The following is a 22,751-nucleotide window of genomic DNA, read 5'->3' as shown; positions in this document are numbered from 1 at the left end:
GATTGATTGACTGATTGATTGAATGATTGATTGATTGGTGTTCAGTTCTGGTGGAGCTTTGAGGATTATATGAAGAGCCAGGGATCAAAATGAGATTGGCCATGTGTACGGAAAGCATTTTAACCCCTATTCTATCTCTGGCTGGACCTGGGATTTTACTAAATTAAGTAACTTCATTTATTTAAACAGGGTTTTGGGTCAAAACAATTGTTGCTCAGGGTCTTCTCTTGACTTTGTGCTCAGGAGTAACCCTGGAAGTGCTTGGAGGACCATAGGCAGGTGTGGAAGGAACATCTTCCGCTGTCAAGGCAAGAACCTTAAGCCCCCATACTATCTCTTCACTCTACTCGCCCATTTTATTTATTTTTTTGTTGATTTATTTAATTTTGGTTTGGAGGCTCAGGTGTCACTCATGGCTCTGCACTCAGGAGTCACTCCTGGAGGGCTCAGGGGACAATATGGTATGTACGAGATTGAATCCGGGTTGGCTGTGTGCAAGGCAAATGTCCTACCAACTGTACTGCTCCCCACCTCCTATTTTATTTTCAAGTCTCATATTTTATTTATTTATTTATTTTGGCTTTTGGGCCACCCAGGTGTGCTCAGGGCTTACTTCAGGAAGCCCTGGCGGGCTTGGCAGACCATATGGAATGGAATGTCCAAGATGGAATTTCAATTGGTCATGAGCAGGACAAAGGGCTGTACTATTGTTCGGGCCCCATAACCCACATTTTAAACAGTTGTCTAGAAATTATATAGAGACACTGATAATAACTTAAATTGGCAGTAAAATAAAAGTGGTCATAGTATGGAGAAAGGCCAGAGAAGAAAGTAATTCAGATCAAGCTCCAATGTTGCCATAGGAAGGTATGCAAGTCTTCAGATATCTCCAGACAAAGTCAGTGTGCCAAAATCACTCTCTGAATTAATCCAGGTGAGATTTTTCATTATTTGATAATTAAAACTGCTTCTTCATTATGATCAAGTTCTGTCACTGGTTAATGAAGTAGAATTGTTTTTGTGAAAATCATGTCTGATAAGAATTTGTCTTAATCTGAATATATAAGGTACATGGAAGAAAACATAGGCAGAATACTCCATGACATTGAAGCTGAAAGGCATCTTCAAAGATAAAACACCACTGACCAAGCAAGTGGAAACTAAGATAAACAAATAGGGCTACATTAAAAAGCTTCTGTCATGTCATGTCATGTTGACTTCTTGACCTAGGTACACATAGCTGTTGCATTCAGAGATGGTCGTTCCATTGAGAGCGAATGGGGCATCAGGAACGAGGCCGTTTCTCATAAACATTGTCTTCGTAAGATTCAACAGTAGTCCTACCTTTCCACACTCACGGTCAAAGTCGGCCAGCATTTGTGCCGCTTGGCTGATGTTTGGTGTCATTAAAACAATGTCATCAGCAAAGCAGAGGTGGTGTAGTTGCCTACGATCTATCTTCACTCCCATTCCTTCTCATTCCAGTTGTCACATGATGTTCTCGAGGGTGGCACTGAAGAGTTTTGGTGAAATGGTATCACCCTGCCGAACCCCTCTCTTGACATCAATGATTACTTCTTTGTAGAATGGTGAGATCCTGGTAGTGAATCCGCAATACAGCTCACGGAGGATCTTGAAGTATTGGGGGCTTGAATGCCCTGATTGGCTAGGGCTTCAATGACCGCTTCTGTCTCAACAGAATCAAAGGCCTTCTTTAAATCAATGAACGTTAAACAGAGCGGCATCTTGAACTCCTGAGAAACCTCAATGAGCTTGATTATCGTGTGGAGATGGTCGATGGTGCTGAATCCTTTGCGGAACCAGGCTTGCTCGCATGGTTGTCCTTCATCTAGTGTTCTGCCAATCCTATTTAGGATGACTGGATGACTCGAGTGAACAACTTGTAGATGACAGACAATAGGCAGATTGGGCGATAGTTGCCAATGTCATGGATGTCTCCCTTCTTGAACAGTAGAACGGTCTTGCTGGTTTTCCATTGGGACGGAACCTTGCATTCAGACAGGTAGCATGTGAAGAGCCAAGCCAGTGTATTGATGAGTACTGACGGCAGGTTCTTCAGGTGTTCAGGTCTGACCTTGTCTGGGCCGGGTGCTGTTCGTTTCTTTACTGACGAAATGGCGTGTCGGATTTTGGAAGGGAAAACATTGGGAACGACATATCCATCCTGTGGAAATTGGTATGTCGGCAAGTGGACATGGCTATAGAAGAGATTTGAGTAGAAATCATGGATAATCTTCTCCATTTCCATTCTGGAGGATGTGATGGATCCATCAGGACGTCGGAGGGCGGTCATCTTGGTCTCGTAGTTGGCGAAGGACAGGCGGGTGTTACAAATACTTTTCCCAGCTTCTGCCACATCTACCAGCACTTCTGCTCTTCTCTCTTTGAGGTCTTCCTTGATCGCATCTCTGCACTGCTTTGCGAGCTCGGACGTTAGCTTGAGGTTGCCTGAGGCATGCGCCAAACCACGCTGGCGAATAAGCTCAAGAGTTTTCTAAGACATGACAAATGACCTGGCACCCGAGCTGCGCAGGAGGAAGAGAGAGGCTTGGAACGCCTTCAAGAACGTCGAAGAAATAGCTAAGAGGACGAAGAACCTCCGGCTCCGGGCACATCTCTTTGATTCCACTGTTCTTCCTGCATTAACATATGCCTCAGAGACCTGGGCCCTACACAAACAGGATGAGAATGCTATTCGGGTCTCCCAAAGAGGAATTGAAAGAGCTATGCTTGGAATATCACGTTTCACTCAAATGAGAGAAAGAATCCGGAGTTCCGACATCCATCGACGATCAAGAATCAGGGACGCTGTTTCATTTGCCAAGGTGTCAAAAATCAGATGGGCTGGTAATGAGATTTAAAGATTTAAAGACGACCGCTGGATTAGAGCTGTTACCGACTGGATTCCACAGGATGTCAAAAGACCGTGTGGCCGCCCACCTACCAGATGGTCAGACTTCTTCATCAAGATCATGAACGATCGGTTTGAGGCTCTTCATGTTCCCAGAGAGAACAGATGCCATTGGGCTACACTAACATGCAACAGGAACAAATGGAGATGTTACTGGCGCCTGCTCGATCAAATCGACGACTAACGGGACGTTAAGTGATTAAGTGAAAAAGCTTCTGCACCTCAAAATAAATGGTGACCAAGATATAAAAACAGCCCATGGAATGGGAAAAATATTTATCCAATACCTATCTGAAAAGGGGTTAATATCAAAGATATATAAGGCACTGGTATAACTTTACAAGAAAAACATCTAACTCCATCAAAAAATGGGAAGAAGAAATGGACAAAAATTTCCTCAAAGAAGAAATAAAAATGGCCAAAAAGAAAAACTGCTCTATACTAGTAATCTTCAGGGAGATTAAAATCAAACAATGAGATATCATCTCACCACAGAGACTGACACACACCAAAAAGAACAAGGACAACCAGTGCCAGCGCAGATGCCCGGAGAGAGTGACTCCCCTTCATTGTTGGTAGGAATGCTGACTGGTTCAGGTTTTGGGGAAAACAATGTGGCCATTCCTCAAAAAATCTAGAAATTGAGCATCCATATGACCCAGCAATACCATTTCTGAAATATGCTGTGGGGGCCCCAAAATGCACAACAGAAACACCATCTGCTCTTGTATGTTCATTGCAGCAGTGTTCACCATAGCCAGAATCTGGAAACAACCTGAATGCCCAAGAACAGATGACTGGATAAAGAAACTATGATACATCTACACAATGGAAGAAAGAAAAGAGGAAACTAATATATATATATATATATATACATATATGTATATATATATATATCTCACCGTATCACTGTCATCCCATTGTTCATTGATTTACTTGTTGAGTGGGTGCCAGTAACGTCTCCACCCTCCAGCCCTGAGATTTTAGCAGCCTTTCCTTACTTGTCTTTCCCAATGCTGCTGTATTGGATGCTCTTTCAGGATCAGGAGAATGAGACCCGTTATTGTTACTGTTTCTGGCATATCGAATATGTCATGAGTAGCTTGCCAGGCTCTGCCCTGTGGGCAAGATACTCGTGGTAGCTTGCCAGGCTCTCATATATATATATATATATATATATATATATATATATATATATATTTCCCTCTACTATTTGTTGCCTACTGTCTGAACCCCATCGAATATGGTATAGTAATCATGGAAAATGGGTAGGGAGTGTCTTATGATGTGTCACAGCCATGTGGTGCGACATGACTCATGGCTGCTTTTCCCGGAAGGGAGCATAAAATGAGGCCCCCATAACCATGCCATTGGACTTCACGCCGGGCTGTTTTCACTCAGAGTGCCCCAGAGGGAGTGGATGAGAGCCCTTCCCGACCCAAGGAACCCAGCCCTGGCAGCTGACCTCCACTATCCAACCACCACCATGCTCCAGGCCGCTTTCCACACACTCAAGTTGAGCCTCACATATGAGTGTATATATATATAGGATTTAATGGTCTAAAAGAATATATCAGGGCTGGAACAATAGCACAGCAGGTAGGGTGTTTGCCTTGCACTCAGTTGACATGGGTTCGATTCTCAGCACCTCATATGGTTTCCCAAGCACCAGAAGTAATTCCTGAGTGCATGAGCCAGGAGTAACCCCTGTGCATCGCCGGGTATGACCCAAAAAGAAAAAAAAAGAAAAAAAAAGAATATATCAACTTTTAAGGTGTTCATAAGTGCTAAAGATTGATTTTCCTTATGTGGGTACATAGTCTAGCTGATAAATCAACTATAGGCAATTTATAATTTATTGAGAACAAGTCTCCATTTAAAGTTTTTGATTATTTATATTTCATTGCTTTTGTTCTATATATGTAACCTAGCATCAAAATATAAAGAAGATTGGGAGGACAGATAAACATAAACACTTAAACTTTCTAACATGGTTTTGATCTTTCTGGGGGTTGACAACGCCTGGCAAGCTCCTAGTGACGTATTCGATATGCCAAACACAGTAACAACAAAGTCTCACAATGGAGATGTTACTGGGGCTGCTCGAGCAAATCGATGAACAAGGGGAGGACAGTGCTACCATGCTACACCTGGCTATGCTCAGCAGCCATGTCTGACAGTGCTTGAGAAAATATTCAGGTACCAAGATTCAAACCAGGGTCGTGCCTCAGCCACATGCTATAAAAATGCCTTATCCCCTCTCCTCACCCTTTCCCTGACTGGTTGGATTATATTAAATTATGCACTGGTTGGATTATATTTTAGATGATATTTGGTCAAGATTCAGCTGATTTTTCTGGAGTGAATACTGCATGTTTGTTATATGTGCCTCCTCCACATTCTCACTAGCCTCATTTATCTGTACCTGTCACTTGCTGATTCTTTCCTGCTCTCTCTTTTCTCTTTTTGTGCAGACACACATATAATGATCTATTTGATCTTTTAAATTCTCTCCAGCCATTAAATTTTTCAATTTGTTCTACACAGGACACTTTTTCTCTTAACCATTTTCTTTTCATTTTCTGCTGAGAAAGGGGTCATATGACCTGCCCACCTCCTCTGTAGAAGAGGGGAGGGAGTGTTTGGCACACATCCAGTAATGCTTAGTACTCTTGGCTCTGTGCTCAGGGATCACTCTTGGTGGTGCTTGAGGGAAAATATGTGTTTCTGGGAATCAAAACAGGGTCAGCTGCATGCAAGACAAGAGCCTTAACCTGCTCTACTATATCTCTGGCCCTCATCCCCACTTTTTAGAATAGGTATCAGCCCCTTTTCCCACTCATAATTACTCTTTTGGTGATGCACCTGTTTTTGTTACACACATAGTATTCTGTTAAATTTTTATAGTGAATCAAAATGTACAATGAAAACATTAAAAAAACATTTTTATAGAGTCATTTCACAATTCACTCTGTAACTGGCAAGTCTCTTTCGCCTCCAGTTTCTCATCTGCAAAATAAGGAGGCTGGAATTTAACGCAGTCTGTTAGGAAGCCGCCTACCCTAAGAAGTGAAAATAACTAACTGCTTTCCAACAAAGATTTTGCTTTTCAAGAGAAAATTCAAGGAGAGGTGGATTCATAAGCTCCTCTTCCAAAGGCCTGTTTGGATCTTCTGCTCCTTCCAGCTCCACAGTTTTAGTAGGGACAACCTCTACCCTTTTCAGACAGCCCCCTTCAAAGCTGCCTAGAGTGGATAAAGCACTATTTTTGCTTCTTTATAAAATAACTAAGATGCAAACCAGAAGGAAATCAAGAGATGGACATACAGTAAATACAATTCTGTTCAGTCCCAGAAAAGCAATAAAGATTATTTGTTTGTAATTTCATTCTGTGTAGGATAACATTGTTTTGTCCTTCCTGCATAGCCTCAGGTAGCTTAGGTTTATTGGGTTACTCTCATCACAGTGCTCCCATTCCTCTGTGTTTATTTGTGACTTTTTTCTTTGTGTTCTGTTGACTTGTAAATATTGCTTTTCTCTTCTTAAATCCTTTGCATAGTTTATTCAGAGCAATGTCCTTTTTGTATGGACACAAGAAGACAGTATATCCTATGCTTTTGTAATGTGACTCTCAGTGTTATTTTCCTCCTGGGCATCTGTTCTCTTGACCTAAGCCTCAGCTGCCCTTACTTCCTAGCTTCCCCAAAGACAGGGTCCCGACAAGGGACTGGATGGAACCAGGACAAGCAGTAAGCTATGTGCTACCCTGGCATCGAGATGGGCCAGGTCAAAGTGCCTAATGCTTAACTATAAGTTAAGAGCTTGGTCATGGACAAATGCTGTCATGATCTAAAAAGTAATAACTAGATTCTAACCTTGCTAGGGTGAGAAATGATTAATTTGGCCTGGGTGCTGTAATCTGAGTCTGTGGCAAGATGTTCCCAGGAGAGCTGCCCTACAAACCTCAATGCTATCTCTTACTATGTCCATACAAAAATAACTAGTATTAAGATGCTGATTGAGTTTTTGGACTGAGGAAAGGAAATACTTTAGGAGATATTTTGCCCTTGGGCAGTCAGGGAGGTCTTTGGAATACCTTGGATGGTGTTTCTGCCTTTGAGCCTGATGGTAGTCAGTAAGGGCTTTCTTACTTTGATTTTGCTACCAGACTGGGTGCAGTGCCAACACAGACTGCTGGGGAGTTGGAGAGACAAGAGAATTGGACAGAGTTAGAAAGAGCAGGGCAGCAAGAGGGAGTGTGGAGAGATTAGCAAGGGGGACAGAGGGAGAAGAATGTAGAAGAAGAATACAGGAGCAGGCACATGGAGAGAGAGAGCCCAGGCTGTGAGATGGAGCTGAGAGATGCGCGGGAGAATCAGGAGGAGACGGGAATGAGGGAAAATGTGAGACTAGAATGGGAGGCTCAGAGAGACTGGGGCAGATGCGTGGGGAGAATGGAATAAACGGCATTTAATCAACCAACCGGCTTGGCCCTCGTTTCATCCACTGTTTGACCCATGACCCAGGCTGCCCCTGCTGAACAAGAGGCCTGGGGCCACCGGAATGCAGTTAGCTAGGGGAAGAGCCATCGGGGCCTCTCCCTGGCTGTCCCCCAGAAAATGATACAATTCTGAGACTCCAAGGCTCTTGGTCACAAGGATGTAGACAGCTTTGCACACTTTTCCACCCCTCAGAGAATCTTACATTTTTTTGGCCCAGTTGGTCTTTAAAGCATTATATTATCTCTCAATCTTTCTTGAACCTAAAGGTTATGTTAGGTGTCCAGAGTAATTAAGACTCCAATTCAATGCAGTACATCTCAGACCCACACATGGATGAACAATCCGGGGCAAACTGGAGAGGGAGGGTTAGCTTGGTGCTCACCCAAACAGAGCCCACAGCAGCCACTTGCTCCCACAATCCAAAATCACAGTCATGTCCCCAGCTGGACCCCACTATGTTGAGATGGACCTCTCTGAAAAATTAACCTGCTGAAAATTCGGGTATGTGGATTTTGTGACTGAAATTTCCAAGCTTTCTTGGAGTCAAGATGGGCTGCCTCCTTTCACTTCCCTATATTCCTGGAAGCCCTGGAAGTCACCCCCACAAATCAACTCCAGTACTGCCATGTAAGCTCTTCCACCAGGCTTGCTTCAGAGACCCATAAGTAAATCTTAAAAGAGATCAAAGTCACAGTAAATCTTGGCACTCACATGGCTGAATAATCTGGGGCACATCAGAGTGGGACAGGTTAGCCCACCCAAACATATCCCCTGGAAGCCATGTATTCCCACAATCCAAAATTGCTATCATATCCCTGGACAGAATCCACCATCTCTAGATGGACCTCACAGAGAAATTAATCCTTTTTTTTTTTGCCTTTTTTGGATCACACCTGGCATTGCACAGGGGTTACTCTTGGATCATGCACTCAGGAATTACTCCTGGCGGTGCTTGGGGAACCATATGGGATGTCGGGAATTGAACCCGGGTCAGCCTTGTGCAAGGCAAACATCCTACCTGCTGTGCTATTGCTCCAGTCCTTAACTTTTGAAAATTCGGGTATGCAGGTTTTGTGACTAAAATCTCCAGGCTTCTCTTGGAGTTGAGATGGACTTCTTCCCCCAACCTCTCTGTACTTCTGGAAGCCCCAGCAGTCACATACACATCCCAAAGCTGCCACACATTTTAAAAAGCCACTCAAACTATACCTTTCAGGTAAAAATGCAGAACTCCCTGAACAAACACGATGACCTCTTGTTACTTGTTTTACAAATCAAAATGCACAAAAGAAGTGAGAAAGGAAAAGAAGAAAAGTGCCTGCCATAGAGGCAGGTTGGTGGGATGGGATGGTAGGAGAGAAACTGGGCACATTGGTGGTGTGAAATATACACTGGTGGAGGGATGGATGTACAGTCACGAACATGGCTGAAACCCAAACATGAACAGCTTTGTAATGGTCTATCTCACTGTGATTCAATTGAAAAAAGGACTCCAGTTCAAACCTTTCAGACAATCCTAAATTCACTAACCGAGAATTATCTTCAGGCCTTAGACTCACATCACTTCTGAGTTGATTTGCCTGGTGCCCTGGACTAGCCTTCTACCCTCAAAAACATTTTCATCATGCTTTCTAAACTATTTTAGTAAATACAAATCAATTGGAGATACTGCTAAAATTAAAATCTGAGGTCAATTTCAAATCTTGTGTGACAAGTATATCAAGATATTGCATTTCAACAAATTTGGGTATCTGCTATTCTACAGACCACACTTAGAGTTGTAAGAACCTAGAGTAGCAGTCAGCACATTTTCTCCTCATAAAGGACAAGGTAGCAAATATGTTCAGCTTTGCAGGCCACAGATTCGTGTTGCAACTACTAAAATATTTTTGTGGGGGCACACTGTATGTATTCAGTGCTTATTCATTGTTCTGCATTCAAAGATCACTCTTGGTAGTGCTCACAGTACCATATTAGGTGCCAAAGATTGAACCTGGGTCAGTTGCGTGCAAAGCAAGTGCCGTAAACCACTGTACTATCTTTGGTCCGACTATTCAAATCTTCCAGAACAGCACCATGTCAATACATGAATATGGTTGTGTTCCAATAATACTTCGTTTACAAAAACAGGTGTGAGCCAGTTTTAGAAACTTTTCATGTTCTTTCTCTGAGATTAAGAGATTACTCCCCTCTAAAACTTTCCACTGTTGACACGGGGATGTTTTCTTTATCATGAATGTCTACTCAGATTAAGGACTTCCGACCATAGTCTAAAAATGCAATAATATCTTTGGTAGAAAATGAGCACCACGCATGTAATATGAAATGCCACGTAATATCAATACCAATAGGAAACTTTTTACAAACTTTAAGGTGTTTCCCAATTCTGAAGTTCTTTATCTCTAGACTTCAGATAGAAATTAAAAGCAATTAAAATGTATGTATTATTCTTTTCTTTGCTTAAACACACATTTTGTTTTCCTGATGACTGGTGTGATAAGGATACCATGTTATTTCAAAGGTTGTAACATAAGGGCTCTTTCTAATAGTTATTCCTTTTACTGGCTTCCTTGAAATTAAATCAATCCAGATTGCTTTGAAGACAGTGATGCTGTAATCTAAAGGGTGTTTTAAGAAGTTGAAGCAGTCTCTAGTTAACAGAGTTGGCTCATGCCCCAAGGTAATCAGATTTGCCATTGGGTCTTAGCCAGCATGAGGCAGAAGGAACAGAAGTCAGCCTACGCACTTCATCTTCCTGAACTTCAGAACTAGTAAAAGATTCATCTTCTCACAGATCCAGGCTTTCACTCAGATTGTGAAGTTTTCCATGCCACAAGTTGTGAGACCTTGACAGATTTCTTTTCAGTAACATTTGGCTTAGAATCTGGAGCTAGATAGAATCAGCTATGGAGTTGCAGATTTTAGACATCTCAGATTTTTTTTTTTTTTGCTAAGCATTTCTCTCACTTCTCTTTTCCCTAAACCAAAAAGTGTTCTGAAAAGTTGGTCATTTAATATAGTTTAAAACTCAAAGGGATTCTGGGAAAATAACCATACAAGTTTAGCCAATTCTTTGTGGGAAACAGATTCTTAATTAGCAATTAAGAGAGAGCAAAAGGGAATGCCCAGCCACAGATGTGGGGCAACTAGACACTGTGATCTCTTGGAAAACAGTTCTAACCTCAGGTCACAGGCCTGAAGTTATTAAGGTGGGCTGAAAAGTCTAGAGGACTGGGGCAGAGGTCAATGTTGGTCTTTGGGTCATTGATATGGTATAGTTTCATTGTAACTCCCAGATACAAATATTTACACACTTGTAAACAAAATAATTTAAAAATTTAATTAACTTTAAAGAAAAAGTAGTTCTGGCAATATTCAATCAAAATAACAATGATAATAACTAGAAACAAGATAGTTCACTTTTGCTTTTTCCTCCATACTCTACTTGACCAGTGTTCAATCCCAGCACCCCATATGTTTCCCTGAGCACCACCAAGAGTGATCCCTGAGTGCAGACCCAGGAGTAAGCCCTGAGTAGTCATGTGTACCTACCCCCCCCCCACACACATAAATTTGTGTTTGAAACAACTAGTTATGTTGTTAAATTTTCTTCCCAGGAATTTTTACTTATTTTAATCCCAACAGCAAAAGTGTGTAAATAGTTAAAAACTCAAGTAGACTATGGAGGAAAAATGATCAAGTACCCATCCCTACACCAGTGCCCATTCTCCACCACCAATGATCCCAGTAGCACTCCCACTACCTCCCCACCTCCCCGCCCCCACCTCTGTGGCAGGGCATTCCCTTTTGCTCTCTTTCCTTTAGGGTGTTGTGGTTTGCAATAGAGGTATTGAGTGGCCATAATGTTTGATCTTTAGTCTACTTTCAGCACACATCTCGCATCTTGAGTGAATCCTCCAAACACCCTTTACCTGGTGTTCCCTTCTCTATCTGGGCTGCCTTTTCCCCCAGCATGTGCTGCCGGCTTCCAAGCCTTGGAACAGACCTCCTGGTACTTATCTCAACTATTCTTGGGTGTTTATATCCTATTCTGTTACTTTATATTCATTCCCCAGATGAGTGCAGTCTTTCTATGTCTGTCCCTCTTCTCTCCTGGAATAATGATCTAAAAAATGTGTTTAGCTATAGCCTAAAATTTTTACACTGTTTTTAAAAAAGCGATAATGTATCCAATTTTAAAATAGATTTCAGTGCCACTTTTATGTCTCTTTACCTAAGAATCACAAGTTAGATGACAAACTCTAGTCACACTCAAGAGAAATTAAAATGAAGCATAGATGAAGGCTTCTCTAACGATAGGACTATTCAGGAAATGTTCTTGTCCCAATCCTATTTCTGGTGGTGCAATAAACCTTTGTCATAACTCTTGGGATTATTTAATGAATTAAACAGACAAAACACTTAGGAACCTTAAGCTTTACTAAAGAGTTTAAACTGCCACACCCAGAATGAGAGAATGTTCTCTATCTTTCACTTTACAGATTGTTCACCTCTAGCAGCACTTCCTCTGATTTTTTTCTTTTCTATTCCAGTCCCTAGATGAAATGCTCATAATAAGCACTCAGTATCTTTCCTTTTTGTGGAAAAACAACACTAGCTGAAAGAGATGCAGAACTTCTTTTCATTTTTAGACACAAGTTTTCACAAAATTACCTTCTGATCTTCATTCTGGAGTTAGGGGAATGTCTTTGTTCTCTGAAACAGTGGTTTTAGATATAAAATTGATTCAGTATAGTCATGTTTCTCACAGGCAACTGTCCCAATCTATTGAACTAATATCATAGTGCTCTCTATATTTCTTCATAACTTTTTGGTTGAAGTTAGAAATTCTATATATAGGCTGCTGATACCAATTCAAAGATGATCAAAGATTTTTCTAGTCTTGATTTTTGAAACCATAGTTTTTTATGTAGCTCACATTCTCTTTAATCTATTTTAGAACTTAAAATAGTTTAATAAGTTTAAAATAGTTCAATTTATTTTAGAATTTCAAACCTCAATTCATTTTTAATTTCACTCCACTAGATCTAAGTATTTAGAGGGCAATGCCCAGGATTAGGCTGTGAAAACTTAAAACCACTTGTGAAATATCAGTGTAATCCTATATTTCCTGGCCTGGAAAATTATCACAATCTCTTTACAAACTATATCTATATTTGAAAAATTACATGTATCCTCTTGAAAGATGAAATAAAAGTATTTCCAATTACTATGAAGCACTATACCCAAAAGCCTCCATCTTCCCCCTGGAGAGCCCTGCAAACTACCGAGGGTATCCAACCCCCACGGCAGAGCCTGGCAAACCACCCGTGATGTACCAAATATGCCAACAACAGTAACTAAAATGGGTTCCATTTCCCTAACCCTAACGGAGTCTCCACCTGAGTTGGGAAGAATGAGAGGGCTTGTACTAAGCAGGCAGCACGCAAGTCAATGGGCGGGAAAGCGACCTGTAAGAGGCTGGCCACCAAGGCGGCTTGCAAGAGCATGCCAGCCACGGGTGGTGTGAAGAAGCCACACCACTACTGGCCTGACAACGTGGAGTTATGCGAGATCCGCCAGCTGGTGGCTGGTGCTTGAAATCACATAGGACTTCAAGACCAACCTGTGCTCTCAGAGCTCAGCCATCATGGCGCTGCAGAAAGCATGCTAGGCCTACCTGGTGAGGCTCTTTGAGGACACCAACCTCTGCGCATTTCTCGCCAATCACATCACCATTATGCCCAAGGACATCCAGCTGGCATACTGCATCCGCGGAAAGAGAGTATAAAGTTTATGATGCTAAAATCTCAGGGCTGGGACACATGGAGATACTACTGGAGTAATCAATGATTAACGGGACGACAGTGACAGTGACAGTGGTGAAGCACTATGCCACAAAATGTGATACAGATGCTAACTAACTCATAGTAGACATTTTCATTGATCTCAAAGAAATTTTAGAACCCAAAATAAACCAAACCTAAATTTACCAATTCCAGGTAACTGACTCAGGCGAAATGGGTAATTTTTGCTGATACTTTCCTGTATCTTTCTGAAATCTACTGGCATTAAGTATTTGAACTAAAGAAATCATAAACAACATCTACTTGTTACTGTGGGCAGTTACCATGGTAGAAGCTAATCCAATAGTACTACACTTTATTCTTATCCTGGGATAGATACTTTTATTTAATGGGTTTCAACTTGTATTTGATTACTTATAGTGAGTGATTGAAAAAAAAAACCCTTAGCTATGTATCCAGGTTTCTATAAGTGTAAAACAGGATTTCCCAGAAGAGACAATATTGACTTTTGGGGCTGTATAATGTTTTGGAAAGTTTTCCTGAGCATTGTCAAATGTCTATCAGCCTCTCTAGCCTTGACTTACATTCCAACAGCACTCCCTAGGTAGAAGAACCAAAAAATGTCTCCAAACATTGTAAAATGACTGAGGGAGAGAAAAATTTCCACAAATAACAACCACTATTCTAGAGTTAGAATTAGAAATTTGACTCTAATTGTTTTTCCCCTGTTCTACTAAACAAAATTCTTTTCCAGGGTAAAAATTCTAAACTTATTTGTTTTCTAAATTTTTAGTTAAAATGTTAAAATAAAATATACATATGAAAATCTATGTGGCAACTAAATATATAATAAATTCTATGCCAAGAATGGTTAGTTCCTTCTCTCATTTTTGCTCTCTTATTGTCCATTTCCAGTTGGTTGATATAAAATAGTCATGGAAAATTGCAGTCCATTTTTTGGTGATGAGAGTGTATAGGAAAAAGGACAATGAAAAAGGACAAGGAAAAAGGGTGTTCAAATGTGCAGAAGCACTTTAAGGTCTTTGAATGAGAGACTCTCATTTTGTCAGGCCTGACTCTGACTTTAGACACATTTTGGCCTTGTTTGGGAAAATAAGGCAAATATTCATGAAAAGAACTGACCTCATTTTGCCCGAGGGCCTGACCTGATTTTGAAGAATTTTTGTTTTCTTTTCCTGTTAAATATTGGGACACATAGTGGCAGTTGCAAATTTTCTGAGTTGCCTTCATATGCTGTTTCCTTTCCACTTGGAAGATGGCATATCCAGGCAAGCTCCAGGGGGAGAAAGCTATCTGCAGATGAAAGTGTGCCTCATTGTCTTATTAACTTACTCTGTGACCTCAGCATGCATCCTCTGCTACATCTCTCTTACTGCTACAAGTAAGAGAAGGTTTCTGGGGGGAAATGATGCTCCCTTCTTAAAAGGCACATCTCCAACAAGGCCTTTAAGAAATGTCATCTCCCTCTAGGCTGAACAGCACTAGGGCTGGAAAGTGTTGAATACTAGTTGAGTTTGGGTAACTTTCTTCTCTGAAAGCTGATAGAATTTCTGTTCTAGATGAAACTGTATTCCCTCACTGAAGGCTGGTATAGAGTACTTCTGCTTGTACAGAAGACAGACCAAGTGCAGAAACCAATCTGATATTTTCCTCAGTGCAATTGGTAATACTTATTTAAAAGAAACAAAAATTAAGTGTTTATAGAGGGAAGGAGTGGGACTGATATAAATCTCTCATTCAATCTTAGCTTGGGACTGAAGAGCCCTGCTTCTGGGTTCTGAGTGTCCTAAAATCTCGGGCAGACACTGAGTATGTCATCTTTCCATATTCTCTCTACCACAAAAACCCAGAGTACTTGATGTTCATTTTCCTATTTGCCAAATGATAGAGGGAAGGAGGGAGGCAAGAAAAGAAAATTGAAAGGAATGGAGGATAGAAGAAATTCCTCCTAGACTCTTGGGCAAATCTCAGGAAAGAGGCTGAGAGCCTTCTCCTGGCACCTTCTTTGCACCCTTGCTCGCAGGCCTGCCCAGCTAGCTCTCACCTTGTGCTGTTTCCACATGGCCCCCAGCGGCTTCACCTCGTGCTTGCCGTGCCGACCCTCCTCCAGGCACACATAGCAGACTGGGGTTCTGCAGCTCACGCAATACATGCTGTAATTCTCCATCTCATGTTCGGGGCATGAAGGAAACTTGCGGGGTGAACTAGCCCCGGTCGCACTGGCCCCTGCACCCCCAGGGCTTTTGCAGCCGCTGCTTCCGCTTGGGGCGCCCTGGGCAGCACCAGGGGACCCAGAGGTGGCCTCAGCAGGCGCCGCCGCCGCCGGCGGCGGCGGCGGCGGCGGCTGCACCAGGCGATGCTTAGCGAAGGGACCCCGGGATGGATGGCACTTCAGCTGGCAAGCAGCGCAGTAGAGCACATCGCACTGCTCACACAGAGTGGCAGCCGGCTCGGGCGGGGTTCGGTCGCACAACTGACAGATGGCTACTGCGACCGCAGCCGACGCCCCCTGCACGGCCCCGCGGCCCTGCTGGTACCGTTGCACGATGGCCTCGAGAAGCCGGTTGCGCTGGAAGCCTCGCAGGCCGCGGTGGTCCAGCGAGGCGCTGCGGTGGCACTGCGGGCACGTGATGGAGCTTGAGGAGGACGACAGCAGTGAGGAGCAGGCGGCACCCCGAGCCGCGGCGGCCGAGGAGCCCGGTGGCGCGGGCACCATGGGCAACACGCGAACTCCGTTGGGGGACTTGAGACTCGGAGTGTAGGAGCCATAACCGCTGTCTGTCTCGCTGTAGAGACTCAGCTTGTCGACGTGATCCCCACCACCTCCCGCAGTACTGCCCAGGCCGCCCGCTGAGCTCGCGGCCCCTCCGCTGCAGGAAGGGGCAGCAACCGCGTCGTGGTCTAGAGGGGGTGGGGCGGCGGCGGCGGCGGCGGCGGCGGCGGCGGCAGCGACAGCGCCCGTTTGCAGCCCAGACACCCGGGAATGCAGGAGCGGCTGAGGCAAATGCGGCTCACTGTCCGGGGTCTGCACTGCGATGGTGCGAGCGCAAGGCAGGCAGACATTGTGGGAACAGGGCAAGATAATGGGTTCCCGAAACAGAGAGCCACACACCGGGCACTTCAACTCTTCCTCCATCTCGACGCGGGCTGTCCCAGCTGCTCAGGACAGAGGGTGGAACGGCACGAGCTCCGGAGACAAGCGGAGAATATGCTTGCAGGGGTGAAATGGAAGGTAGAGTCATCACATGGGCAGGACTATTTCGCAGCTCAGGGGCACGCCCCTCTCTGTCTGGAGGCTAACACCCGAAGAAGACCTGGGGCAAGAAAAGGGAGGAGTCCTCACCTTCTGCCCGTCAGCCTCCTGCACCAGCGGCTTCAACTTGCGGCTACGGTCCGGGGCTGGTCGGCTGCCCTCGCGATGGCCTGCAAGTCGCTTTAGGTGATGAATCAGCACCAGCGCCGCCGCTGGCTGCAGCGCGCGTCTCCTCTTCACATCAGAATCCGCGGACGGGCTGCTGTTCTCCAGCTCTCGGGTTTTAACCCGTGTCCTAGACTGAGCAATTGCCCATTTTAGGCCCTGCCCCTCCCTGATCGGGGAGATCGACGTTGCAAAGGCGGATGTGCAGGCCGCTCGGCTCCAAGGCGGGGGATCAGCACCGCGAGGCGGCGGACAGCGCCCGTGGGGCAAGAAGGGGGACGAGCTCCGGGCTCCCCTGGTTGGTGCTCGCCGTGGGGCCACCACCTACCTGGCCCGGGTGCTCGCGATCCTCGGGCCCGAAGGCGCCTGCTTGGAGACCCTCGCTCGCCCCTACCCCGGCAGCTGTTGTCTTAGGGCCGATGGCGCCCTGGGGCGCTCTTCACGAGGTCAGAATGGATCCGATTCTTCTGTTTAGCAGCTATTGCTCGGGCGGGCGCCTCTGACCTTGGCCGCGCGACGCTGCGGCCGGCTGGCGGAGGGCAGAGCGTCTGGCTGGCTCGGGAATCCCCCCCCCCCGGCCTCCCTCCTTCCTCTCGCCTCCGCCTCCCAGCTCCCAGCGCCGCGGAGTTGTAATTTCCAGAGCCGAGAGTAGTGGGGAGGGCGGGGAGGCGGCGACAGCTCAGCGAATAAGGGCTCGCCGCTTGCTGCTAGGGGAGTCAAGGGGCAATTTTAAGCGTTTCGCAGAGGATCATTGTTAATAACAATTGATTATTTCGAAGGCGACTGCGTCTTGAATTAGTGCAATCCCCCCCTGCTCCGCCCTTCCTGCCGCTGTTTCCCCTGCCCCCTTCCCGTGCCCCCACCCACCACTATAAAACCGGCAACCTAAAATACCGCTTGTTTATAAACGGGCCAGTAGTATGATTTGACAGCGTCTCCCTAATTCTATGATATTACACACACACACACACAAATGGGAGTCACAAAATGTCGGACAGGCTGAAGTCAAAGGGTGAGGTTTTATTTGTGGATTGAACCACAGGCCATTTTGAGTCTTCATTTCAAACAAGAGGGTTCCTGAGCGCCAATGTCAGGCTCTGTGTGAGAAGGGCTCCCTGCAGCGATGTGAACCCCTTGCCCGCCCTGGAACCGAGCACCCGGGTCCCATGCCGTTGGACTGTGTGGGGCTGGCGGGGAGTCCGCGGGCAGGGATGCTAATTTTATGAATGGGAAAATCTGCACGTTCTGCAACGCCAGCCACGAGCTGTGGAACAACCTCCTACCCTGGGCCCTGGCTGTTTTGTCTGCTCGGCTCTTCTGTCTGGGCTTGGAGGGAAGGATGGTGGGAGTCAGGCCCCGGGCACGACGGGATGGGTGGGAGACAGCAGAAAGAAGGGCTCAGCACCGAGGGCTCTGCTTACCGAAGTTTCACGCTGCACGAAACAGATACACATTAGGAAATCGTTTGTTTTAAAATCTTACTAATACAATCAGTTCCTCCTCCCTCATTCTCAGGCTCAGCAGTGTTCCAAACAAAGACGCGACAGGCGCCGCGGAGGCTCAACGGAAGACAGGGAGGCTGTCAGTCACCGCGGCCAGAGCCGGCAGGACCAGAGAGCAGAAAGCAGTAGCCGGGCAGAAGGGTCTGGGACTGAGGGACAGAGAGCGCCCGCAGGTCGACCTCGACAGGCTGGAGAGGTGGAGGGGCGGGCGTGGGGGGCCAGGAAGAACGTGGTGAGGCACTCCCACACCCCAAAAGTTTCCTAAGGGTGTCTCAGCTCTTTCGTTCATCAATTAGAAATTGTCCTTGTCCTTAGTAATTGCTTTGTTGTCCTAGTTCTCCATTTGTCAAATGACTAGGAAAATAATGGGAATGAGTGAGAACCAAATAAAGCAATGTAGATACACACATATGTACAAACACATATATGTACATACATGCACATACACATACAGGCAGGGGAAGGTGTTGGGTTCACACCCGCTGTGCCCAGGACTTACTTCTCACTGTGCTCAGGGATAACTCCTAGGAGTACTCTAGGGAACGTGGGAATTTCTGGGGATGAAACCAGAGTGGGCTCTATGCAAGCCAAGCACCCATATTTTAAACCTGTTCTCAAATGCTACATCTCTTTAGTTCAGCACAGCTTTTTTTTTTAAATTATTGAATCACCGTGAGATACAGTTACACAACTTTCATGTTTGAGTTTCAGTCATACAATGATTGAACACCCATTACTCCACCAGTGCACATTCTCCACCACCAATGTCCCCAGTATACCCCCTTTCCAACCCTCCCCCTGCTTCTTTGGCAGACAATTTCCCCCATTCTCTCTCTCTCTCTCTCTCTCTCTCTCTCTCTCTCTCTCTCTCTCTCTCTCTCTCTCTCTGCTTTTGGGTATTATTATGGTTTGCGGTATAGATACTGAGAGGCTATCATGTTTGGTCCTTTATCTACTTTCAGCACATATCTCCCATCCTGAATGATTCATCCAACCATCATTAACTTAGTGATCCCCTCTCTATTTCAGCTGCCTTCTCCCCCAGCTCATTAGACAGGCTTCCAACTATGGAGCAATATTTCTGTCCCTTGTGTCTACTGTCCTTGGGTGCCAATCTCATATTATGTTATTTTATCTTCTACAAATGAGTGCAGTCATTCTATGTCTGTCCCTCTCTTTCTGACTCATTTCATTTAGCATGATACTCTCCTCTCCATGACCATCCACTTATAAGCAAATTTCATGATTTCATCTTTCCTAACTGTTTAACACAGCTTTCCATTCACTAGTTTACTTTCTAGTTTGTCTTAAGATTGAACAACAAGCTAGCCTAATACCCGGTAGCATCATAAAGTTGAGACCTGATTCTATATCTCGTCAACTTCTGGGAGCTCATAGAATGCTTCAGAGCGTGGAGTGGGAAGTGATCAATTCTCCTGATGTGCCTCTATAGATAAAACCACAACAAATGATGCCCTGCCCATAACACTTTGGTAAGCTTTCAAGAAAGTTAATACAGTGTCATGTCATGTTAGAGATCCTGAAGCATGGGAAAGGAAAGGTCTATGAAAGGATATCTTTTCTTTATTATTATTTATTTTTATGATTTTAGTCCAGTCATCACCTTTCCTATCCCAACTCAGTCTCCAGGTGACTACAAAGAAAGTAACAACCAATTATGGTTCTACTTATGGTTCTACTATGAACAAGCTCACCCATGACTAGCAGTTATGTGCCTGAGACCCACATTGTTGTCTCATTTTCTCATTATAGATAAGAAAATGGCTTGGGTGAATATGAGAAAGGCATATGTATTCCCCATATGTGCAGAGATTCTAACAGTTCCTGCAGCAATTACAGCTATCAACTTTGAATCATGGAATTATTTTATTATTTCCAATTTATAAATAAGGAAATTGCAAGGAGGAAATTCAAGGTGTTGCATCATATAATGCTGACTGCTGGACCTGGAACTGATTTGCTTTCAAGTTCAAAACTTTTTGGTTGAGGAAAAGGAGAGAGAGCAAGAAGGAAAGTGCTTCCCATAGAAGGAGGCTGAGGGTAGAGATGGGGTGTGGGGGGATGGTGGTAGGGAAACAGGGGACATTGGAGGTGGGAAACGTACACTGGTGGAGGAACTGTATGACTGATCTTTGTATGACTGAAACCCAATTATGAACAGTTTTATAATGGTCTATCTCATGGATATTCGATTAAAACATTTTTAAAAAATATTTTTGTTTGTTTTTTGGGTCATACTTGGCGATACTCAGGAGTTTTTCCTGGCTCTGAACTCAGGATTTACTCCTGGCAGTGCTTGGGGGACCATATGAGATGCCATGGAGCAAATTCAGGTCAGCAGAGTCTAAGGCAAGCACCATACTAACTTACTATCCGCTCCCCAAAGCATTTTCTTTAAGCCACTGTTGGCAGTGGAGATTTTCTTCTAGCTTGAAAACACAGAGAGTTTGTGGAGAGGTTCTTAGGAATGCAAATATTCTGTGTTTTCAGTCTTTACCTATGACTGTTGAACATGTGGGTCTCTGCCTTCCAGGATTATACAATTCCCAAGCTTCTGTGCACTTTTAATATGTTGCTAGATCACCCTGTACTATTCTTTTATGGTTCTGCCATCTCCTATCAGTCCTGGTTGTTATTATGGAAATTTATGTGTGTATCTTTGATTTAAAATTTATTTATAACATGAGATAATTTTATTTGTGGGTAGAAAAATTTAAAGATGGTTGCCCTGGGGCTGGAGTGATAGCAAAGTGGGAAGTATGTTTGCCTTGCACACGGCCGACCCGGGTTCGATTCCCAGCATCCTATATGGTCCCCCGAGCACCTCCAGGAGTAACCCCTGAGCATCACTGGGTGTGACCCAAAAAGCAAAAATAAAAAAAGATAGTCAAACTGTCTGCACTTGGGATGAACTTCCCTATTTTAAGCTAAAAAAGATGCTGATTATAGGAAACTTCCTAGAACCACAATGATAAGGTACTATGATGTGCATATGCCCCTGCATTGCTTGAGCATGAAGCAAAGTAATGATGAGTTTGCAACATTAAAAAAAAACAGCCTCTTGGACCTCTGAGCTGTGTTTAAACTGTCAGCTGCTTTGTCTAGCCTAGACTCACTTGTCTGGTCAACCTGTGTAAAGACTTCTTTGTTCTCCTGCCATAGAATTTCTTAGTGTGCTTGATTAAGCAAACACAACAGCTTATATCCCTTCTCTAGACAAGAAGCTCAAGTAAAAATAATAATAATAATAATAAATTTTTGCTATTTATGGAAAAAAAGAAGCTCAAGTATATGGATGATGTGTCTTGTTACTCATGTTGTACTTCTTCTAAAAATGCCAATCTATAACCAATTGCCTATCTTTGGTAGACATCAATGAACTAGCTATCCTATAACCTTTTTTGAAAAATGATTTTTGGGAAAATACTTTATTTTCTGTAGAAGATAACAATTCTAAATAAAAATTCTATCTTTATTTAACCCTCAAGATCAAATGGGTTCTTTTTAAATTTTTTTCTTTAATTTTTTTTCAAATCACAGTGAGATACACAATTGCAAAGCTTTCATGATTGGGTTCAAATAAGTTCTTATATTTTTGTTCATGTGTGTTTGTCCCCCCACATGTGGTTCATCTTTCCTTTACATAGTATCTCAGAAACACCAATGATGGCTCTGCTTTGGAAAAAGGAACCAATAAATTATTTGCTTAAATTAACATAGCAAGTTGCAGGTAAGACCACCAATCTTGTTTGCCATTTTAATTTTAAGTATGAGGTAGAATGGAATTAAAGGTTTTTGTCACGGCAATTAGATACTATAACCTCACGTATAAAATAATCAAAGAGGGACCAGAGACATAACTCAATGGGCTGAATTCATGCTTTGTGTATGGGATGTCTGAGTTTAAGTTCTGGCACCATATGATTCCCAGAGCACTACTGGGAGTGACTACTGAACACAAAGCCAGGAAGTCTGCTATATGTTACAACTAAGGATATATGTGGCAACCAAATAAACAAACAGATATTTATTTATTTATTACCTCAATTATTTTATTTTATTTTTATTTTTATTAGTGAGACCTCATGAGGTACAGTTGTAGACTTACAGATTTTTGTGCTTGGGTTTCAATTATACAGTGATCAAATACCCATCCCTCCACCAGTGCCCATTTCCCACCACCACGGATCCCAGTATCCCTCCCACTCCCCCCCATCCCGCCCATCCCACCCTGCCTCTGTGGCAGGGCATTCCCTTTTGTTCTCTCTCTCTTATTGGGTGTTGTGGTTTGCAAAAAAGGCAATGGGTGACAATCATGTTTGGTCTATAGTCTACTTTCAGCATGCTTCTCCCATCCTGGGGGGGATCCTCCCAACACCTTTATTTGGTGTTCCCTTCTCTATCTGAGCTCCCTTTTCCCCTAGCATGTGTGGTTGGCCTCCAAGTCATGGGGTAAAATTCCTGGTACTAATCTCGGCCATTCTTGGGTGTTAGTCTCCTATTTTGTTACTTTATGTTCCCCAGATGAATGCAATCTTTCTATGTCTA

The 22,751-nt window shown here is 43.9% G+C and overlaps 1 protein-coding gene across 2 annotated transcripts in view; it reads right to left on the bottom strand.

The window, feature by feature from the left end:
• The window catches only part of TRIM67 (tripartite motif containing 67), a 66,228-nt gene extending 49,710 nt beyond the window's left edge, over positions 1-16,518 (bottom strand). For both annotated transcript variants that reach the window (XM_056113606.1, XM_056113607.1), the window contains exon 1: positions 15,307-16,518. In XM_056113606.1, coding sequence (XP_055969581.1) covers positions 15,307-16,398 — 1,092 coding nt within the window. In that variant the 5' untranslated portion in view covers positions 16,399-16,518. The remainder of the gene's footprint in view (positions 1-15,306) is intronic.
• Positions 16,519-22,751: the final 6,233 nt, after the last annotated feature.

Source organism: Sorex fumeus, unplaced genomic scaffold (assembly GCF_029834395.1).
Source record: "Sorex fumeus unplaced genomic scaffold, SorFum_2.1 ptg000021l, whole genome shotgun sequence".
Classification (NCBI taxonomy): domain Eukaryota; kingdom Metazoa; phylum Chordata; class Mammalia; order Eulipotyphla; family Soricidae; genus Sorex; species Sorex fumeus.
This window is presented reverse-complemented; position numbering and strand designations above follow the sequence as displayed.